Genomic DNA, 21,853 nt, shown 5'->3' with positions numbered 1-21,853 from the left:
CTCTCTTTCTCCCATTCAAACTGACACACACACCAGTTCTGCCAGACCACCACTCACATTGTTAGTGTAAGAGAAACACTATATTATTGTTGTTGCTTTTGTCTGTTTTAGCACATGGATTTGTGTCAAAACTCCATGTTCACACTGTACTGTTTGAATTCAACATAGTGCACTTTAATCATCACGATAGTCCAAGCCCATTTTGTCAAACTTGTGTAAACTTTACTTGCAACCTCATGTGTCCTTCACTAGAAACATTGACTGTTTCGTCTGGTGACCTAGGAGTGTTTGTTTTTGACACTCTGTAGGAAGCAGCCAGTCTCTGGCTCCAGCATCAAGGTTGGAAGGAGACAACAGTGTCCAATAATGAGTCAAGAGGCTTCCTGTCCTTCTCTGCTTGGGTCCTTGTCTTCTTATCACCTTCCTAAATTCTCTCACGTAGTCTGTCTTATGTATAATGCAGTAGAAGTGGAGGAGAGCAGGAAGGACATTCTTTTTAATGACTGAGACGTCCCTGTCTCTAGATCGGAGATAAGGGCCAGCAGGACACATACACAGTGTGACTGCCAGCCCAAGGTCACCCGTATGGCCGTGTTGGGACACTCAATCTACTTCCCTGTGATATACGAGGCCATTTACGTCTTTGTGGCTGTCCACAGATGTGATTGGATGGGAGTGTTTATAGTGTGTGTATCACTGAGGATTTGGCCTTCATTTCTGCACATGGTTGGGGGAGACTTGAGTCCTTCAGTCAGTTGTCAGTAGCAACAAGGATTTGTGCCAGTTGATCTGGATCTGAGGAGATGTAGGCTGAATGTTCATGTACTCTGCTGGCTCTACTCTTGTAGATGTGTATGTGTGTATGTGTGTGTGGGGGGGGGGGGGGGGGGGTTGGTATTGGAATGTGTGTGAGAATATTTCTCGGTTAGGGAATCGGGCTATTAATCAGAAGGTTGCCGGTTCGATTCCCAGCCGTGATGTTGTGTCCTTGGGGAAGGCACTTCACCCTACTTGCCTTGGGGGAATGTCCTGTAAGTCGCTCTGGATAAGTCTGCTAAATGACTAAATGTAAGTGTGATGTTAGCCTCATGCTGAGTCATGTTTAGAAGGTTTCAGCATGCAAATGAGCCCCACCACTCCTCTATAACTGGCTCTGGACTTGTGCCAACTCTCACTCTCTATCCTTCTAACTATCTCTCTCTGGGTCTGTGGTCCTTTATAAAATCCTTCCATTCTCAGTCTCCACATGGAGGAAGAACGGGGCAAAGGGCTTTTGTGTGTAAGTCTGCCTTTCAACATTGTGTTTAATGACTCTAAAACCAACCCTCTTCACAGATACTTTTGTGTGTTGTGTGTGTTAAGGGATTAACTGTATCACTGTGAACTGAATCTATTGTGAAGAAAAGTTCAGTTGCATTCCGAGTGTTAAATACATACTAAAGCGTATGCTACTCAAACACCAACACCAAAGTGTGTTCAGAGAAAAATTCTAAATATAAATGTTGTATATGTATTTATAAATATATAAAAAATTAAGCTGTTTTCAAGGAGCTGTAAATGGTGTAGGTGTTATTTCTCTATAACAGTACTGACAGTATGCTGTAGCTATATTTCAGCTATACACCAGTGTCTGTGAGGTTGTGTTGCTGTTGGTGTACTCCAGGGGTCTAGTTCTGGGAGCCTTCGTCGGGACCCCGACCCTCCCACCTCGCTGTCTGTCACTCCTGTTACAAATGATGTGTAGTAATCACTTTATTCTTTCTCTCCTTCCCTCTCTCTCCCTCCTTCCACCCACCCTCTCTCTTTCTCTCTCTCTCTCTCTTTCTCTCCATCTCAGGACCTCAGTTCTTTTGCCATGCCCTTCCTTGAAGGGGAGGCAGACCATGTGGACAAGGACAGCTCACACAAGGTACGGTAACTTTCTACACCAAAATAGTAATTTAAAACATTACAAATTCAACTTATTTGTGCCAGATGGATCTTACCTCTCATTGCATCTCATGTAATTGTTCTTCATGTCACATTTAGCTTCCTGGGGATACCCCATACTGTCTCATAGGGAACCAATACTCTTAACTGTGTCATAAGTAACTCACCATGCTAGCCTGACCATGCAAGTCTTAGTCTTAAGTAAGACTTCCTGGTAAATCTGTCTTCACCTTCCTGTCTGCAGTGTCTGCTTCCAACACCATACTGTGTCATCATTGTGCACTGGATCTCTGTATTGGTCCGTACTGTCACCTTAATGCCAGGGAATGAGCTATCCCTCTGGTGATTATGTAAACATTGGCATTGTTACCATGTTTGGTTTGATTATTGCTCTCAATCGGATGATTACCCTCTTCTTTCACCGTTAGCAGTGCTAGGGTATGATGGTATATTCTTGCAGCTTTACAGTAATCTCTCTCGCTCTCTCTATTTTTTATTATTCTTATTTGTCCTCTCCCTGTATCTTCAACCTTGAAGTATGAAGGTCTCCTCCTTTTCCCTTTCTGTTATCAGAGTTGATCACTGAGAACTACAGGCTCCACAGTCCATCAGCTGAATGGTGTACTGTTAGAAAGCTAGATATGGTAAATGTATTGTTATCTGCTTGTGTTGGGTTGCAAAGAACGAACGTTTTTTTCTTAGTTCCCTAATTCCATCACCACTGTTTCCTCGTTCTTGAGGTCGGCTTAAAATGAATATCTAGTGGAGAAATTATTGTTTTTACTACGGTGGCTGTATTCTATTATGTTCTGGGAAGTTTACAGTAAACAGTTAAACACCGTGTCTCTGTGTGTGTGTGTCTGAGAGAAAGAGAGAGTGTGCATTTGTGTCCCTTTGCTATGGGAAATGCCTGTGTCTCTGGCACTGAGCCAACATACAGTGCCATGTAAACATACCGTGTCAGCATGTAGCTAATCTGTTGATTACTACCTGCAGCACTGACCAGGGCATTGCTGCACACTGAGCTCTTCACAGACACAGATATGGACATGGTGTCAGCATGTGATGCAGAACAACTAGTGACGTAACGTTACAAGTTTTATGATTACTGCCCTTGTCGAGTACTGTTTAGTCGCTGAGCGGTTTAACCCTTGTGCTGCCTTCGGGTCACATGACCCAAAGGTTCATAACGAACCATCGTTGTGTTTACCCAATTTTACCCAATACAAAAACAAATTAAAAAAAAATTCTTTTAACCATTGCAATGTAGGGGGTCTGAGACAGCCCGACGGTTAAAAGAAAATGCTTCACTTTGTTTTTGTATGAGGTAAATTTGTCGCAATACGACGGTGGGTCACAATGACTGATGGGTCAGAACGACCCGAAGATAACACAAGGGTTAATAGGCTCGTACACTGACTAGGCTCACTGTGCGAACTCCGCTACAGATGGCTGCTGCCATGACAAACTGTCTGTTGGTGGCATGGAGCGACAGAGAGAGGAGAGAGAACGGAGAGAGAGGGAGAGAGAGGGAGAGAATAGAGAAAGAAAGGGAGAAACAGAAATAGAGAAGAGCAACGAGAGAGACTGAGAGAGAAGGAGAGGCTCCTGTCTGTGTGAGTTTCCATATGTACATGCATATTCCTATGAGGCTGAGTCTCTCTTCCTCTCTCCACACACTGACCAGACAGATCTGGGATGCAGCACCATCATAGTCATCATCATCGTTATTATGTAACTGATTTGGTTTGTAAATGGAGTGAGTCGACTCACAGACAGCAGCAAGCATTTTAGACATAAGACTATTCTATTCTATTCCAGTCTAATGTATTCTAGTTTCTTCTATATCTTGGTGCTCCCTACAGGGTGAGGGGAACTGCCACTCTGCCAGCCCCACCAAGGGCTTCTTCACACGGGGGCCGTTCAGCCGGCCCTCCAGCCCCAAATCAGCCCCGGCCAGGACCAAGAACAGCCCTGGCTCCCCCAAGACCATCTTCCCCTACCCTCCCTCCTCGTCCGCCTGCCACCAGGACTCCCCTCCCAAGTCCCCCCGTAGGTTGAGCTTCTCCGGAATCTTCCGCTCGGCGTCACGTGACTCCGCCTCTTCTTCTACCTCCACCTCTCCTGTCAGCATCAAGCTGTTCTCCCGTGCCAGGAAGGGTAAGAGGCTGCACCCTCACACACACACACACACACACACACAGACTCACTCACACACACACACACACACACACACACACACACACACACACTCACACACACACACACTCACACACACACACTCACACACACACACACACACTCACTCACACACACACACCAGGTCTCTAAAACCCTAAACCTAATGACGAGCAGCTCCTCTCAACACCTTTCAAAAAATAATTATACTGGCCTGTGGTTGATATTTAATGTAAGTGTGTGAGTGTGAGCGTGTGTGTGTATGTGCATGCATGTGTGTAGGCAGTAGTGTGGGCGGTTGAATGCTGATGTAGCACACCAGGATAACACATACACAATACAGTGTGGCGTCACTCAAGCTTATATAACTAAAACAAACACACACTCACACACACTAAAGTGGGGTTCTGATTAGAGCCCTGAAATGTCTGGAATTTTGTTTTGATGGTAGACCAACTGCAGTAATGACACAGTAGTACTGCCCTCAATGTGTGTGTCTGTGTATGTGTGTTTGTGTGTGTGTTCTTCCACCGGGCCTCAGCTAGTAGAGAGGTCAGGCGGCCTCAGTTGTGAGACCAGATGATGTTCAGTACCAGTCAGTCTGCTGGACCACCTCCAACTGTCATCATTACATAACCAGCACTGTTAGGCTAGTTAGCTATGATGCCACCACTATGCTGCTCCTGTTATTATTATGGTATTGTTCAGTAGAGGTCAAAAACAAGAAGAAGCTCATTTCTGATGTCAATGTTTATGACCAAACCAGTATGGTGGAGAACCGTGAGTTCTACTATAGGTCCCCTACATTGCTGTTCGTGAAGCCTGGATGCTGGTTACCGAGAGCCATCTAGTGGCCATTGAAAGTATTACACCCAACAATGGACCACTGTAAACTGGAATGGACCGTTATGTAACTGATCTTGTGATGTAAGAGAAGAGCTGGAAAGATAGAGACAGACAGAGATAGAGAGAGAGTAAAAGAGAGACAGAGACAGACAGAGAGAGACATACAGAGAGAGAGAGAAAGAGATAGAGAGAATAAGAGAGAGAGAGAGACATCCAGAGAGAAAGAGAGTAAGAGAGAGAGAGAGAGAGAGAGAGAGAGAGAGAGAGAGAGAGAGACAGAGAGAGAGAGAGAGAGAGAGAGAGAGAGAGAGAGAGACAGAGAGACAGAGAGACAGAGAGACAGAGAGAGAGAGAGAGAGAGAGAGAGAGAGAGAGAGAGAGAGAGAGAGAGAGAGAGAGAGAGAGAGAGAGAGAGAGAGAGAGAAAGAAAGAGTCAGATCTGGTGAGGACACTCACACAGCAGGTGATGAACATTCAGGGTTTAATTTGTCCACCTGACCTCACTCTGCTCGAGGCTCCTTTATGTGAAAGGAAAAGTAAACACAGATAAACACTTCAAATCACTTACACATAAGAATATGAGACGATAGGCAGGAACATGAGTGTGTGTGTGAGTGTGTGTGTGAGTGTGTGTGTTTGTGAGAGAGTATTTCTGCACTGCTGTAGGAGATAAGGAAAGGCCTTAAGCATGGCTTAGTCAAGCTGACACACACACAGACACACAAACAAGGAGAGAATTCCTTCATGGTTAAGAGGTTTTATTCATAGAGGGCCAACAGGGATTCATAACGGTCAGGTCTGTAGAGACTCTAACTAGTCAAGGTCACTAGAGGACAACAGTGGGGTGGGAACGAGTGGATGTGTGTGCGCGTGTTTGTGTGTCCATATCTGTGTGTGTCTGCACATGTGCCTGTATATGTGTATGTGGTAGCTTTACTAGATGGGAGGCAGACAGATAGAAATAAACTGAACCAGTCAACACCAATGGCAGACAGCCAAGGAAAACAGAATGGTAGTTTTGGCCTGTTTGTTTTTGCCTTTGCCTGTATGAGCAGCTTACAGAGCTTATAGGAGCTACAGGGGTACTGGTCAGGTTCCTAATGCACTACGTCTCAGTCTCCTGAGACTGGTCTGAGAGTTTATTAAGTTTAATGTGTCTAGACTACTTAAGCACAAACACACAAAGACTAACACACACACACACACACACACACACAAATACACTTATGCACACACCCCTGTGGCCCCTAGACTCCTGCCAAGTTCACTGGAACAAAGTAGCAAAGCAATCTGTTCACACCCTCCCTCTCTCTCTCTCTCTCTCTCTCTCTCTCTCTCTCTCTCTCTCTCTCTCTCTCTCTCTCTCTCTCTCTCTCTCTCCGCCCTCGCCCCCTTCTTCACCCTGTACACCTTTTTTCTACCCTCCCTCCCTCCTTTTATCTGTTCATTTATCCATCCCTCCCACTTCTTCTCTTCTTTCCGCCCTCCATCTATCTCATGTGCCTTTTCCTTGCCAGAGATCAGTTCTCATCAGACAGAAGAGGAAGAGAAAAAGGACACACAACCACACACACACACACGCACGCACACACCACAGGAACAATGCCAGCAGGACTGCCAGCAGTGCATCACAGAACTGCCGAGATGAAGGAATTAAAAGTTACAGTAGCTACAGAGGGAGGGAGAAAGGGTGAGAGGGAGAGAGAGAGAGACAGAGAGAGTGGGTGGGAGAAGGAAAGGGAGGAGCAAATGACAGGCAGAGGGAGAGCAGAGAACCACACATAGAGGTGAACTCATTTTTATTCTAGCTTCGTCACAACTACAGGAGGTCTCTCTCTACTGTATTCCCTCTGACTGTCTGCTTGACCAGTGTTGTTGGGACCAGTCCTGGAGGCTTAGAGAAGGAGGAACAGAGACGGAGAAAAGAAAAGACGAAGAAGGAGAAAAGAGGGAAAAAGAAGGTTGCAGTTCCTCATTCTACTTTTCTGGAAGAGAGAAAGATACACACAGGGGTAAAGGGAAAGAGAGATTTGGAATGTGGTCTGTTATCTGCTGTATGACAGACTATCTAATCTATTTACTAGTGTCTGGTTACATTCCCACCAACCCAGCCTCAGCCCCAGCCTCAGCTTCAACCCCAGCCTCAGCCTCCAGTATGTCTGGTTGTTACTCTTTTTAACCGTTGCTTTAAGCCATCCGCCCGCTCCGACCAATGAAACGCTTCGGCAGCCTGAAGATGAACAGGAAGAGGAAGGAGCAGGAGAGACGGACAGGAAGGAGGCAGTCCGAGCCCCATGGGCCTCTGGGATACAGTAAGCAGACCGTCAGCATTAGTCAGATCAACTGTTGAGATGTAGAGCTGGATGATGTTGATGTGTTAGAGTTATTTGTACAGTGATGTCATAGAACTCCTGCTGTACTTGGCGTCCCGCTTTGGAAATCACACGAAGGCTGAGATTTAGAGAAAAGCAATGTGGATTGAAGATAAACGGTATCAATAGATAGTCAGTTGGAGTAAGAGTGTTTTCTAAGGAACATTATCAGAATGTTGGGTGTCCGTGATAGAAATGTGTTTTTTTGTCTCTGTGTGTAGCGTGAGTAAAGTATGTCATGTAAAGAGGTTATCGGGGAAGTGTGTAGAGGTGTTGTTTTTGTAATTCCGGAGGAGTGTGTGTGTGTGGCTGCCAAGGAGACACGTTTAATTATTTAGGCTGACATGACCGAGTGGAAGTGAAGACATAGAGTGACCCATAAAAACTGGATACTTCACAGTTCTATGGATTCAAACTCAGAGACACACAAACACAGACAAACAAACACACAGAACACCACATGCCTCCATCTTGTGTGTCCTACAAGCACCTGCTGAGGGTTGTCTTCAGTTGTTACTCACACTGTTTGGTCTCAGAGATCAAGGACCGATGCAGAGAGGGATGTTGTAGCAACAACTCTGCTGTCCTCAAAAACTGAGGTTGTGGCCACCTTATCCACCTTTCTGCCTTTCTTTACTCGGGGGGAGAGACCTGATAAAAGGTGGTTACCTCTTTTCCTCCTCCATTCTGTCCCTCCCCCATATCAGTCCATCCTCCCTGGGTCCCATACTCACCTCCCTCCTCCACCTTCCCCTCTAGTTTCCTGCACTTCTTCTTTTCACCACTCCTCTCCTCTTTCTTCCTACTCCCCTCCCTCCTTCCCTCCATCCTTCCCTCCCTCCTCCCTTCACCCAGACCCCGCTGAGTCACGGTATCAGTCAACACACGCATGTTGCAACAGCCTGCATACTGACAGAAGGAAGAGGGGGAGGAGATGCAAAAAAGGAAATGAAAGGAGAAGAAAGGAAAGGAGAGGATAGAAAATCAGAGGCTGAGGTGAAAGCTGTTGTGGCCCCCTGGCAATACTGACATTCACACAGTGTATCTTACATAACCTGTCTGTTACCGGGCAGAAACAGGTTGAGTCGTGACCCCACATTACACCGGCTGGGTCGCCAGGGCTGTAATCTCACAACCACCACTGACTACTATTGTTAGGCTAGAGCACACCTGACTATTGTTGCTCTACATTGAGGTCTATAACGGGTGCTGCTGTTATCATGATGCTGGCCGAAGGCCTATGAAATCATCTGAGAGGGGCTGAGAGAGGAAGGGAGAAAGAAGGAAAGAGAGAGAGAGAGAGGGGGGAGTTAGAGAGAAAATACTAAAGGGAGGGGTAGTAAAAGAGTAGGGCTTAGTTTTTTATAAAGCTCTATAATCACAAATGGAAACAGCTGTGGAATCTACGTGAAACAGAGTTTTTTCTTCTTCACAGTATTCTCAGCAAATGTTATGTGCTGCAAAAGAATGTTATCTTGCCTTTCAACAAGAAGTTTATCTGCTTCACATAGTAGACTGCAGGGGGCACTGGCAATTCACTTTTGTGTGTGTGTGTGTGTGTGTGTGTGAGAGCATATTTGCGTTTGTGTCTATGTGTGTGACTGTGACAAGTGTCAAGAGAAGTGTTATATTCACAACAGTTTTTATAGACACTGGCTACTTTCTTGCTTTGCTATGCATGCTGGGACAGGCTGTTGATTGCTCTCCCCTTGACGTGTCACTCAACCCAGACACAGGTGGCAATTTCCAAGAACACACAACACACAAATATCCCCAGACATACATACATACACACTCAACACTTTCCCACTCTCTTTCTTTACAATCCCTCCCTGCCTCGCCCCCTCTGTCTCTTCTCTTTTCCACTCTCTCTCCGTCTCACTGCCTGGTCTGTTGCCATGGTAGTTGTCTCTCTCAGTCTGGGGTCTGATGCCCCATGTTGAGTGTGTGACTCAGTGGAACACTCAGAGCCAGCGGGCTGTCTGCCTGCCTGCCTATCTAGTTATCATCACCAGCTCTGTCAACCTGAGATGACCCCACCAAATACCTAGTATTGGTATATTTAGTTATGACATAGTATTGTATAGTGTAATATGTCGTAGTATTATAAAGCATAGAACAATATATGAGAATAGAATAGAACAGAATAGAGTATGGAACAGAATGGGGAGTAATAGCGTGCTACTGTAAGTCGCTCTGGATAAGAGCGTCTGCTAAATGACTAAATGCTAGCTTGCTATAAGTAAATGTTGTATTAGACTGAGATCAGGGTTAGAATGTAACCCTGGGATTCCAGAGAGGTTGTGCAACAGTGTCCAGTTGGTGCCTGTGCTGATGGAGCTGTTGTCAGCCAATCAGATTGGTTTATTTGATCAGCTGCTTGATGCTACGGAGCAGTCTGGCCAATCAGGTCCATCTGGAGGAGGAGGGAAGAGGACTAACTGTTAATGGGAGCCATGGAGGGGGGTTAGAACTATAAACACTGAAAGATCTGGATTGAGGTAGGGTAATGTATGTGTACTGTATGTGTGTGTGTCTGCTCATGTCAGCTCCAGTGCTGAGATCGACTAGCTAGTCCAGGTCATGCAACTGAGATGATCACCATAATCACATCTCAGTGCCTCTCTATGTTCTCACTCTTCCATATGCTCGCTCACTCTTTTCCTCTTCTCTCTCTCTTTCTGCTTTGGAAGTGAGGCTTAATGGCTAGTGGATGGTATTAAAGCCATGTTTAATTCAGATGGACTGGTACACTGTTTTGTCTGGGTTTGGAAACACTGAGTTCCCTCAAAGACCCAGCCTCTCTCTCTCTGTCACACACACACACACACACACACACACACACACACACACACACACACACACACACACACACACACACACACACACACTCTGCTCACCATCTGTAGCCTGACCAACCCAGACACACTGCTCGGAGGTATGCTAAATCAGGGATGACAGCGAAAGAGAGAGACGAGGGAAAAAAGGGAACAATTGTGAGTGTATGAGTGTATGTGTGTGTGGGTTTGTATGTGTGTGAGAGTGTATGAGTGTATGTGTGTGGGTTTGTATTTGTGTGAGAGTGTATGAGTGTATGTGTGTGGGTTTGTGTGTGTGCGAGAGTGTTTGAGTGTATGTGTGTGGGTTTGTATGTGTGCGAGAGTGTATGTGCGTGTGTGTGTGTGGGTTTGTATGTGTGCGAGAGTTTATGTGTGTGTGTCATCTTTCAGCAATAAGCTGATGATTCAGTAGCTCTGACGTTAATGATCCTTGTGTCTTTACGGGGCCGAAAGGAGGGATAAACGATACACAAACACACACACATGCGTGTGATGCCTCTCAAATGAGCTCATGCAGGATATCATGAACCTGCAGTTAGAATGCATTTGATAGTGAATTCCTCTGTACATTACTGTTATGCTGAACCAGCAGAACCAGAGTAATCAGCCAGCTACCGTTTACTGCAATTGACAAGTGCTCATAGATCACTCCTCCTAAAGAGTGTGTGTGTGTGTGTAAGTACATACATGTGTGTGTACAGGGTGCTATGTTACATTCACCATATCAGGTAGCCAGAGAAACTCAGTCCTTCTCTGTCTGTGTACAGTCAACCAGAGAGTGCAGTGTAACTGTAACGGGCAGGATGCTGGTCAAAGACACTGTTAGCTAGTTACCAAGCGTCGTCCCTCTGTAGAAACACAACAACACATGACCAAAAGTCAACGGGTGATTGACAGCTACTGCTGTCCACATGTCCAGAACGCTAATCTCAAGTCTTGTTCATTGAGAATCATGTAACCCTATTCCTCTCTCTCCCCCTCTCTCTGTCTTTTCTTACACCATCTCTCCCCCTAGCCTCCAGTGTGTCATCACCCCCCTCGACGCCCTCCCTGCCCCCCCATCCGGCCTCCCAGCCTGCCCCCGCGTTCCCTCTGGAGTTGTATCGAAGTGAGCCAGAGAGGCTGGAGACCCGCCTGCGTTCCTACTCCTCTCCCCCAGACACAGGCCAGCGTTACAGCCCGCACACATCCTCCTCCAGGCCTCCCCACACACCTTACACCACCATCGCTACCTCGCGAATGGTACGTATTTTACATATCCCCATTTCCTTTCCCTCACTGCATCCCTCATGTATCCCTCCACATCCAGAGTCTCCATACCCCATCCACATCCAATGCTACTTTACTTGTAATCTTGGACACCCCCCACCCTCCTTCTCCTTTCCACCTGCTCTCTCACACATCACTCCCTACTCAGTAATCCTTAAAGTTCTCGGTGCACCTAACAGGCTACAACTGTTGCCCACGCCTTTCACGGGATGTTCCTGGATGGCTGCCTATCTCCCCTGATATAACACGTAATTGGATGTGTCCTATCTATGGCTACACGGATAGACCGAGTTGAGCTTACGGAGCGCTTTGAACTACTACTAGTTTAACTAAATTTCTCCAAAGGGTTAGAGCGGGGCTGCTTACACCGTTCCTGTTTTTAACTATCTGTTAAATGCTGTTGTTTTCACCACTGATCAAAGCGTTGTTTAACACGCCTACCGCTCACTTGGACTGCAGCAAAGTGGAATGTACCATTGGCTCTTTATAGGGGAATTCTAGGCGATCAAGCTTACTTGCTTTTAGTTTGTCACTGTAGGTAGCCTACTGTGTAAGCTACGTTTCCAGGGGAATGTATCAGGGATGTAGGCTAATGATAAAAACGAGTTTAGTTTTGAGAAATCTGTGCCACATCATTTTCAAACGAAGCGGCATGCATCCATGTTAAAAATAAATCACTTTCGCCAGTCACGGATTGAGGGAGTTTTCACGTTGTTGGCATCGCTAGAGGAGACAGGAGCGACTGTCGATAGTAACCGAGGTAATGAGCCTGCAAGCTAAACGGATTCAACGTGGCCTCAAAATTATTCCGTATTAACGAGTGTAAATAAGACAAGTAGACCAGGATTTTCTACTCTATCACCGAAAACCGACTACCGCTGGATTCCTGCGCTGCCGGTTCGCTCATATTCAGACATTAGCTCACGGATACGGAGTGAGGAGGTAGAGGGGACACGAGTGCCCGGGTACACTACTAGCAGCCGTTGTGACTCGTGTGTGTCCTGTCTACAGGTTTACGCTGTTGCTGAAGGCATGCTGGAGAAATTGGACCCTGACGATGCAGGTAAGATGGAGCTTCTTGCAAACATTTCTAGAAATCCGATGATGTAGTTAGAGCTCTGCGAGAGTCATCATCACATTTGCTTCAAGTCGTGTCAACCATTCTCAACTTGAGCTTAATTTCTGCGCAGAAAAATAGAGCTAGTTGTCTTTCTGCAGTCAAATGTATAGACGGAATGCATTTTATGTACAGTATTTTAGTTTGATCAGTTGTGTGTGGACATCCGTTGCAGTTTAAGTTCGCGAGCTAGCTTATACCGATGTGTCAGACTCCGCAACATCAGGACCATCTCAGTGTGTCGGGGAAAACGGAGCGTCACTGTCTGTGTATTAGGGGAATTCCGCCCCTCCATCTTTGTGTACTTTCATTGTGTCATCGACGAACCTGTTGTTCAGAGAAGAAACCTGCTTTCAGTGTCGCTTTGGCGGGCAGCCAAATAAGTAGTACTGGGGGTGGGTGACGCTGCTAGTGCACTAATCTGTAATGAAAGGAGACTAGAAGCGGAGTGAGTTCATAGGTTATTGAGGGTCTGTCCTGGGACGACTAGTCAACCTTAGTGACTAACATTAGACCTAGTGGTTTAAGGGTCCTGGAGACTGTGGTCCATAAACATGGATGCAGCGTTATCCCGGCCACCTCTTCCACCCCCCTATCTACCCCCTCTCCTTCCTGGTAGACCATTCTAGGTCACACAGTCCCAGTGGAGCTGACCGGGGATTGAACATTGGGTCTTTTACAGTGAGGCACCGAATCAGACACACTGCATTGGCTCAAAGCTTAGCTACACAGACTAAAATATCATTGGTTTTTCATTCCAGGTTTGTTTAATGACATTACATTGCATAGCATCTGTTTCCTCTCAGATAGTGGCTGTTTTATCGTTAACATGGACAGGATAAATGGCATTAAACATCTGGTGACAGAACAACGATGGTTTTTGTTCCTCATCTGAAGTTAAAGGCATTTTAGCCTGCTGGTTTATTTGCAAGTGAAAGGTTAAAGGCTTTTAACAGTTAGCGCAAGCGGTTATTCCAAATAGCCTTCTGCAATGGGTCAATGGGAATAGTTCTTCACAGTACACACACATACCAGGCTTTTTTCTGAACAATAGATCCATTCTACTGTAACTCAGTCCAGTAATTTGCCAAGGTGGCTGCCGTCCAGAGCAGAGCAGGGCAACAGTGCTGAGGTAAATCCTCGTGCTTACACACCCTGAGCTGTTTAACTGGAAAAAATTGGGTCATACAAATACATTTGTAAGAAAGAGAGAAAGAAATAGAGGACTTTTGGGCTTTAGTGTCATGATGTCCTCTCCTTGATTGTATATGTCAGGCAGTCCTCCAGTCCTCCAGTCCTCCAGTCCCCCAGTCCTCCAGTCCCCCAGTCCCCCAGTCCTCCAGTCCCCCAGTTTCCCAGTCATACAGTCCTCCAGTCCTCCAGTCTTCCAGTCTTCCAGTCCCCCAGTCCCCCAGTCATACAGTCCTCCAGTCCTCCAGTCTCCCAGTCATACAGTCCTGCAGTCTCCCAGTCATACAGTCCTGCAGTCTCCCAGTCTCCCAGTCCTCCAGTCTCCCAGTCCTCCAGTCCCCCAGTCTCCCAGTCCTCCTGTCCTCCAGTCCCCCAGTCCTCCTGTCCTCCAGTCCCCCAGTCCTCCTGTCCTCCAGTCCAGTCGGGTCATGTGTGTGTACTAGGCCCCAGATGGAGACCATGTAGGAGCTGAGAGGAAGAGCCAGCAGACAGGTTGCCCGACACATTGTCTCTGTGTGTGCCTGGAGGTGAGCAGCAGAGAAGACAGATAGGGTGTGTGTGTGTGGGGCTGGAGATGAGGTATGGAGAAGCAGAGAGAGGAAAGACTGAGTGTATCATTAGGTCTGGTTACCCAGGTGGCGAGGCAGCACTATTATGGGATGTGAGTGCCAGCTCTCTGGACGAGGAGGGAGGAGAAGGTGTTATAAAGGAGGGGGAGCTTGAGTCCCCGCAGCCCAACGTTCTGTTGCGTCGACAGCTCAGTAACCTGTACGGAACTGACTCAGCTGGTCTGCAGACACCACCATCAGCAGGGTCAGGTAATTGCCATGGCAACAAGCTCCGTGTGTGTGCTTTATCTTTGTGTGTGTGTGTGTGTGTGTGTGTGTCTCCCCCCAGCTGTTGAGAAATCCGAGAGGGATATCTACATGCGCTTCATGAAGTCGCACAAATGCTATGACATCGTTCCCACCAGCTCCAAATTGGTGGTGTTTGACACCACCCTACAGGTAGGACCTCCACCTTTCCACCCCTCCGAACCTCCATCTTTTCTATCCCTCTCTCTCTCCATCCATCCTGCCCACCGCCTTCACCCAGGGACTGTCTCAGAATGATCAAAAAGAAGGATTCATGTGTGGGAGATTAGGTCTTCTCTGCACCCATACTGATGTCCTCATTAATGTGTAACTACGTCTGACTGGCTGGACTCACTGCATGATATTCTATTCCGTTCCTTGTCATGGTATGGATGATGATGATGAGGAAGATGGGTGTTTCTGTGTTGCAGGTGAAGAAGGCGTTTTTCGCCCTCGTGGCCAATGGGGTGCGAGCGGCCCCATTATGGGAGTCAAAAAAGCAAAGCTTTGTGGGTAAGGAGGAAGTGTTCGTCACAATGTGGTGTATCTATACTGTCTTTTTGTTTGTCAGTACTACACTATGTATATGTGTGTGTTTGTCTGCATGTGTGCTCACAGACTAGCAGATGGACATTAATGGGAATACAGCTTTTTTATCCATTTGAGTCACCCCTCTCCACCTCAGGCTGAATGGATGTCAAAGAGTGAGACAGAGGGATAGAGAGAGATAGAGAGAGAGACATAGACGGAGAGGGAGAGGGATGAGGGGGGAATAGAGAGAGAGAGAGAGACAGAGACAGGAATAGAAGTGGAGAGAGAGATGGAGGGGGAATAGAGAGAGAGGTAATGTGTGAGAGAAAGTTGGAGTCATTGTGTGTTTCTATTTTCTTGTATTAGAGAGTGAGAGAGATAAAGAGAGAGTGTGTCTGTGTGAGAGTCTAGTCTCTATATTTAGCAATGTTTCATTCTGAGTGGCTTTATCTCCCTCCCTCCCTCCCTCCCTCCCTCCCTCCCTCCCTCCCTCCCTCCCTCCCTCCCTCCCTCCCTCCATATTGTTCAGTTCTCTCTCTGTCCTTTCTCTATCCTTCTCTTATTACGCTGTCTTCCTGTCTGCCCTCTATCCCTCCCCCCTTCTAACCTCTCTCTCTCTATCTCTCTCTCTCTTTGTGAGGCAGAGAGGTAATCTGTACAAGTCTGCCCTCTGTGCAAAATGTTTTTGTACTTTGATTAACCAGCTGTGTTGTCCCATCTCTCCTCTCCTGTCCTCCATCTCTTTCACTTTCTTTCTTTTCCTCCTCACTCCTTTCTTCACCCCTCATCCTCATATTCCCTTTCATTCCCTCTTCTCAGGTATGTTGACCATCACAGATTTCATCAACATCCTGACCAGGTACTACAAGTCTCCAATGGTAGGTGACCTTTCTCCCTTGACCTTTGACCCCTGGCACTGTGACCTACTGCAGCCGACCAATCACTGTCCAGGCTGGCTTTGAGGTCAGCATGGATGAGACGAAACGACATGTAGAAGCTGCCTACTAGTCTTGCCTAATGAGTGTAGAGGAAGTAGGAAGTAGCTACAAGAACTACAGAGATAGATTTGGACGTATGTCTGGCCTGAATGTCCTACAAACATCAGTTCCCAGCAGAGTGGAGAATTAGTAGGTCACACACACACAGTCTCTTTCTCTTTCTCTCTCATCATCCCTCTAAACACACAGTGTATAGTTGATGTTTGTGTGCATCCCTTTGGTAATGTATGTGTCTCTGAGTTCATGGGTGTGTTCTAATGTGTTACAGGTTCAGATCTACGAACTGGAGGAACACAAAATTGAGACATGGAGAGGTGGGCTGGACCCAGCTTTCTCTATGATGTATAGAGCATATGTCTGTGATGTGTTCATGTGTGTGTTGTGTTGAACTTGTGTGTTGTGTGTCGTGTCCACAGAGCTGTATCTTCAGGAGACCTTCAAGCCTCTGGTGAACATCACACCAAATGCCAGGTACTGTTGGGGCTCCTGCAGAGAGGAAGGGGGGGAGAGACAGAGGAGGAGGAGGAGGAGGAGAGGGATGGTGTGATGGAGGGCTGTAGGGAGAGGGGAGGGAGGGTGTGATGGAGGGCTGTAGGGAGAGGAGAGGGAGGGTGTGATGGAGGGCTGTAGGGAGAGGGGAGGGAGGGTGTGATGAAATATTTTAGAAAGAGGTCTATGCGCTTTCCAAGAGAAGGACCTGAATTATTCAGTGTGTGTGTAAAATAAACCCCATCACAAAGACAGAGAAAGAGAGACTGAGGGAGACTCTGAGAAATGGAAGGGAGGAGGAGGGGGGATGGAGAGAGCAAGGAGTGATTTGAAAGATGAAGGTAAAGTGCTGGAGAGATTTCTCTGGGGAAATCTCCATTCTATAAATCTCTGCCTTGTGGGACTATATCATTCTATTCATGTAACCGCATCTATAAATTCACATTAAATGAGCATATGTGTGTGTTTGTACTGTTCATATTCTTTTGTGGCTCCCTCATGCACATTTATACATGTGTTTGAGCGTGCGTGTGTGTAGTCTTCAATCTACAAATCATCTTAGTCTTGTGTTTGATGCACCGTCTAACGATTTATTGACTTGAGGCCTTTCTCCTCCCCCCTCTCCCTCTCTTCCTTTTTCTTTTCCTCCCTCCTTTTAACCTTCTTTACTCCCCCTCCCTCCCTCTATCCTGTTTCCAACGTCTCCCCCTCTGTATCCTCCTCCCCTCACCCCTCTTTCTCTCCAGTATCTTTGATGCGGTATACTCCCTGATCAAGAACAAGATCCACCGTCTGCCTGTCATCGACCCCGTTAGTGGGAACGCCCTCTACATCCTCACACACAAGAGGATCCTAAAGTTCCTGCAGCTCTTTGTGAGTCTCCCCTCCACATCTGATTGGTCAGCTCTTGTGTCACCAACACAGACCACCCATCTGATTGGTCAGCTCTCGTGTCACCAACCCAGACCACTCATCTGATTGGTCAGCTCTTGTGTCACCAACCCAGACCACCCATCTGGTTGATCACTAGTTTCACTTACCTTGAACTGAACAGGAAGCTCAAACCTGGATATAAACTAACAAGTATGCTGCCATCTACTGGACATGGTGGGATTGACTTCTGTCTGTGTGTCTCCGTGTGTGTGTGTCAGGTGTGTGAGATGCCCAAGCCAGCATTCATGAAGAAGACTTTGGAGGAGCTGAATATTGGGACGTACAGTAACATAGCCTTCATCCACCCTGACACGCCCATCATCAAGGCCCTCAACATCTTTGTAGAGAGAAGGGTCTCTGCCCTTCCTGTAGTTGACGAATCAGGTACAACTGTGTGTGTGTGTGTGTGTGACTGAATGGGTGTGTGGGTTTTGGATGGTCTTTCTCTGACCTTGTGTGTTTTGTCTCCTTAGGGAAGGTTGTGGACATCTACTCTAAATTTGATGTCATAGTAGGTTCCCTCTTATCATATCAATATGAAATAATCATTGTACTTCACCATGGCTGTCTTCTCACTCCCTGGTTCTCAAGTAGTTCTCCAACCTGTGTGTGTAGAACCTGGCCGCTGAGAAGACCTATAACAACCTGGACATCACGGTGACCCAGGCCCTCAGACACAGGTCTCAGTACTTTGAGGGAGTCATGAAGTGTAACAGGATGGAGACTCTGGAGACCATCGTAGACAGGATAGTGAAAGCTGAGGTGAGACTCACACACAGTAGCGACTACTGGAGACAAAGCAAAGTGCTCCTACACACACCACACACACTCACACACACACACACACACACACTCACACACACACACACACACTCACACACACGCACACTCACACACACACACACACACACACACACACACACACACACACACACACACACACACACACACACACACACACACACACACACACACACACACACTGACAGAGGCTTAGAGACTAGTTTTCTATCATCTGTTTTGTCTTCTCATCCTCCCCCCCCTTCTCATCCAGGTCCACAGGTTGGTAGTGGTGGATGACAACGCCAGCATAGTGGGGATCGTCTCTCTGTCTGACATCTTACAGGCACTGGTGCTGACCCCTGCTGGTATGTATACAACACACACACACATCACACCAAAACCTTCCTAATAAATGAAATATGCTCTCTGTCAAACCACCCCTCCATTTTCCTTATCTCTCTTTACTCCAGGTATTGGCAGGAAGGAGTCAGATACGGAAATGGGACCGAAAATAGTGGAGCCACTGATGGAAACAGATGTAGAACCCGCAGAGGCAACCGGAGAACTGGAGGGGGAACCACCTGCAGAACCAGACGTAGAATCACTTACGGAACCTTTAACTGAACCGGTGGAAGAATCACATGTGGAACCTTTAGCAGAACCGGAGATTGATGCACAGTTTGCTGAAGAAGCACTGACTGAAGAAAAGACAGAGACTGCTGTGGAACAAGAGGCTGGGGTTGAGGCTGAGTCTAGGGTTTCTGGGGCTGAGACTGGGAGTGGAGTTGATGCTGAAGCTGGGGCTGAGGGTGGGGCTGGGGTTGGGGATGAGGCTGAGGCTATTGGTGTGGATGAGGTTGGGGCTGAGACAGGGGGTGGGGTTGACACTGACGCTATGAAGGATGTGGATGAATTAGAAGCTGTCGTGGAAGTAGAGGCTGACACAGAAGAACTACAAGAGACTGAGGCAGAGACTGAGGCAGAGACTGAGGCAGAGACTAAGGCAGAGACTGAGGCAAAGACTGAGGCAGAAACTGAAGAAGAGACTGAAGCTAACATACATATTGATGCAGATAGCAAAACAGAGGCAGAGGATGAGCTAGAGGCTGATATAGAGGCTGGGGCAGAGGATGAGCTAGAGGCTGATATAGAGGCTGGGCCAGAGAGTGAGTTAGAGGTTGTGGCAGAGACTGAGGCTCAGTGTGAGTCGGATGCTAAGGTAAGAGTTGAGACAGGAGTTGAAACAGAGAGAGAATCTGATTCAGATGCAAGGACAGAGACAGAGGCCGAGACAGAGGCCGAGACAGAGGCCGAGACAGAGGCAGAGACAGAGAAAGAGGCGGTGATCGAGGCAGAAACAGAGAGTGAGGCAGGCCTACAAGACGAGTCAGAGGTCCAGACAGAAGTAGCAGAGTCTGATGTTGATCTACAGCTGGAGAGTGAGGCTGAGGCACAGAGCTCTGAGGCAAACACAGAGCAGAATGAGGCAGGGGCAGTGTTAGAGGCAGAGTGATGTCAGAACCAGGGACTCTCTGTGATTGGTCAGAATTGACGTGAAGTTACGCTGCCGTGATAGGAAGTAAAGGAACAGGATGGGGGTGGGTCATAGCCCCCAGGCTGATGTGGAATTGGCCAGAAGGCAGGCTTGGAGAGTTATGATTGGTCAGGGTTAATGTGGGGCTCTCAGAGACAGGTGGCTGATAGAACTTTGTCAGGTTGGAAAGAGGGGTTATGTGGGACTTGTGAGTGAACCTAACAGGTTTAGCTTCGGTTTCCCCCTCCCCCTCATCGTTACCCCCCTATCTGAAGCACCTAGGATAGAGTACACTGTCATCAACCCTCCTTTAATTCAAAACCAGGTTTTACCTTGTGGTTGTTGGGATTGCTTGATTCCAAGCCTAAAAAGACAGGATATTTAAATGAGGACCACAACCCATGTCCAGACCCCACCCAGTCTTCTCTGGGCTCTCTGCTCTCTGGGGATCATTGAAACCGTGCAACCTTCTTTTAAAGCCTTTTCAGTTTTCAGTAGTGATGTAAAAGTCTGTGGCTCTGTGTGTGGTCCTCTGTCCGGATTAACTTTAGGGCTTGGGTTTCTGTTGATGACAATGGAGTCAAAAGGCTTAAATGTTGTCAAGCTTGCCTGAGGAATATTCTAGAATCAACAAGAGGAAACTCTTGTTTCAGATTCACATACTACTTTAAAAATATTTATAACATGTTCTGTTGTTTCCTACCATCTGAAATACAATATCCACAATCTTTATTTGCACAGGGTTCTCAGGGAACTAAGCAGAGAGGGGAGTGTGTTGGGAGAACCCTGTTTAAGACCAATCCCCCATAATGCACTACTTCTCTAATGTCATGCTTGTGCGTCATTGGTGCCTTTCATTCATCTTGTGGCCCACCATCACCATGTCTTGGGAGAGAATATAGAAAGGGAGGAAGAGTGAGTGAGTGTGTGAGTGAGAGAGGAAAAGAGTGTAATTTAATCTGAATGTGAATGTTACAGCAAACCAAAACCATAGTCCAGCTATGGATGATATTCCCTACTGCTATAATCATCACTCATAGATTTATTTGCTGAAATCAAGATTATTTAAGAATCAAAGTCTATTATTTTCATGATATGTTCATCAACTTGAAATGATGCTGTAAAGATAAAGATTTAAAGTTGTATTTATTTATTTACTGACAAATTTGTGTTTTTTGTTCTGATATCTTGAAGATGGTGGAATTGGAGAAGAGATAACCCACCGTATGTCATAATGCAGCCAGATTTACTGTAAATGTACAATGTGGACTGGAGGAAGACACTAACTGTTCTTTCTTACATTACCCAAACCCATTTGTTTCCAGGCCTTTCTGAGACATGCAGAGGCATCTGTTCTCTGTAAGCAATCAAACTGTAAATAAAGACAAACCATGTAAAAAAAAAAAAGAAAACATTACAATAAGGTGAGATGAGAATGGAAATTATGTGTTGTATGGATGTTTGAGGGTTTAGCGCTATGTTGTGGTGCTTTGGTGGAACTGCAATGAGAACGAGACACGTTTATGGTTTCCTGGAAACATAGCTTTGAGCTCTTAATAAATTGTTGTCTTTTTGGCAATTGGCAAACCAAAATTATTGCTGAAAATGGACTCTGGTAAAAGTTGAAGTGCTGACTACACTTTTTCCTTTTTTTCCCCACTTTTTTTTTACTTTTTACTACCTGTTTTAGTGTCACACTGGTAAATGAACCTCACATCATATTAATACAAAAATACACTATAGACACGCAGCGCATTCGCAAGGAATCTTTTAGACATTTTAGACATCTCCCAAAAAGGCACACAATGACAATAAATAATATTGATCATGCCACCAAATACAGATTACAACTAAAGTAACGAGCCTGAAAATGTAATAACTAAGAAGTACAGATACTTGTGTAAAAAATGTAAGGAGTGAAAGTAAAAAGCTGTCAAATAAATAGTGAAGTAGGTGCTTATCCCTGCATCCAGATGGTTGTGAGAAGTG

General features: G+C 46.4%; 1 protein-coding gene across 10 annotated transcripts in view; it reads left to right on the top strand.

Moving 5' to 3' along the window:
• Positions 1-21,404, top strand: part of LOC134034697 (5'-AMP-activated protein kinase subunit gamma-2-like) — a 23,804-nt gene extending 2,400 nt beyond the window's left edge. Inside the window, exons 2-17 of one of the 10 annotated variants that reach the window (XM_062479231.1) lie at positions 1,838-1,909; positions 3,795-4,089; positions 11,181-11,407; positions 12,446-12,497; positions 14,640-14,749; positions 15,028-15,109; positions 15,947-16,005; positions 16,394-16,439; positions 16,542-16,596; positions 17,361-17,487; positions 17,766-17,931; positions 18,021-18,058; positions 18,163-18,309; positions 18,602-18,695; positions 18,801-19,555; positions 19,616-21,404. In XM_062479231.1, the coding sequence (XP_062335215.1) occupies positions 1,838-1,909; positions 3,795-4,089; positions 11,181-11,407; positions 12,446-12,497; positions 14,640-14,749; positions 15,028-15,109; positions 15,947-16,005; positions 16,394-16,439; positions 16,542-16,596; positions 17,361-17,487; positions 17,766-17,931; positions 18,021-18,058; positions 18,163-18,309; positions 18,602-18,695; positions 18,801-19,555; positions 19,616-19,843 (2,553 nt within the window). In that variant the 3' untranslated portion in view covers positions 19,844-21,404. Of the gene's footprint in view, positions 1-1,837; positions 1,910-3,794; positions 4,090-6,814; positions 7,266-11,180; positions 11,408-11,738; positions 12,195-12,445; positions 12,498-14,639; positions 14,750-15,027; positions 15,110-15,946; positions 16,006-16,393; positions 16,440-16,541; positions 16,597-17,360; positions 17,488-17,765; positions 17,932-18,020; positions 18,059-18,162; positions 18,310-18,601; positions 18,696-18,800 lie in introns of those variants that run through there. The other 9 variants (XM_062479230.1, XM_062479229.1, XM_062479228.1 and 6 more) reach the window with 9 other exon arrangements.
• Positions 21,405-21,853: the final 449 nt, after the last annotated feature.

The sequence above is a fragment of the Osmerus eperlanus genome, chromosome 15 (assembly GCF_963692335.1).
Source record: "Osmerus eperlanus chromosome 15, fOsmEpe2.1, whole genome shotgun sequence".
In the NCBI taxonomy this organism is placed as follows: Eukaryota; Metazoa; Chordata; class Actinopteri; order Osmeriformes; family Osmeridae; genus Osmerus; species Osmerus eperlanus.
The sequence above is the reverse complement of the archived record's forward strand: the minus strand, read 5'-3'. Positions and strand labels throughout refer to the sequence as shown.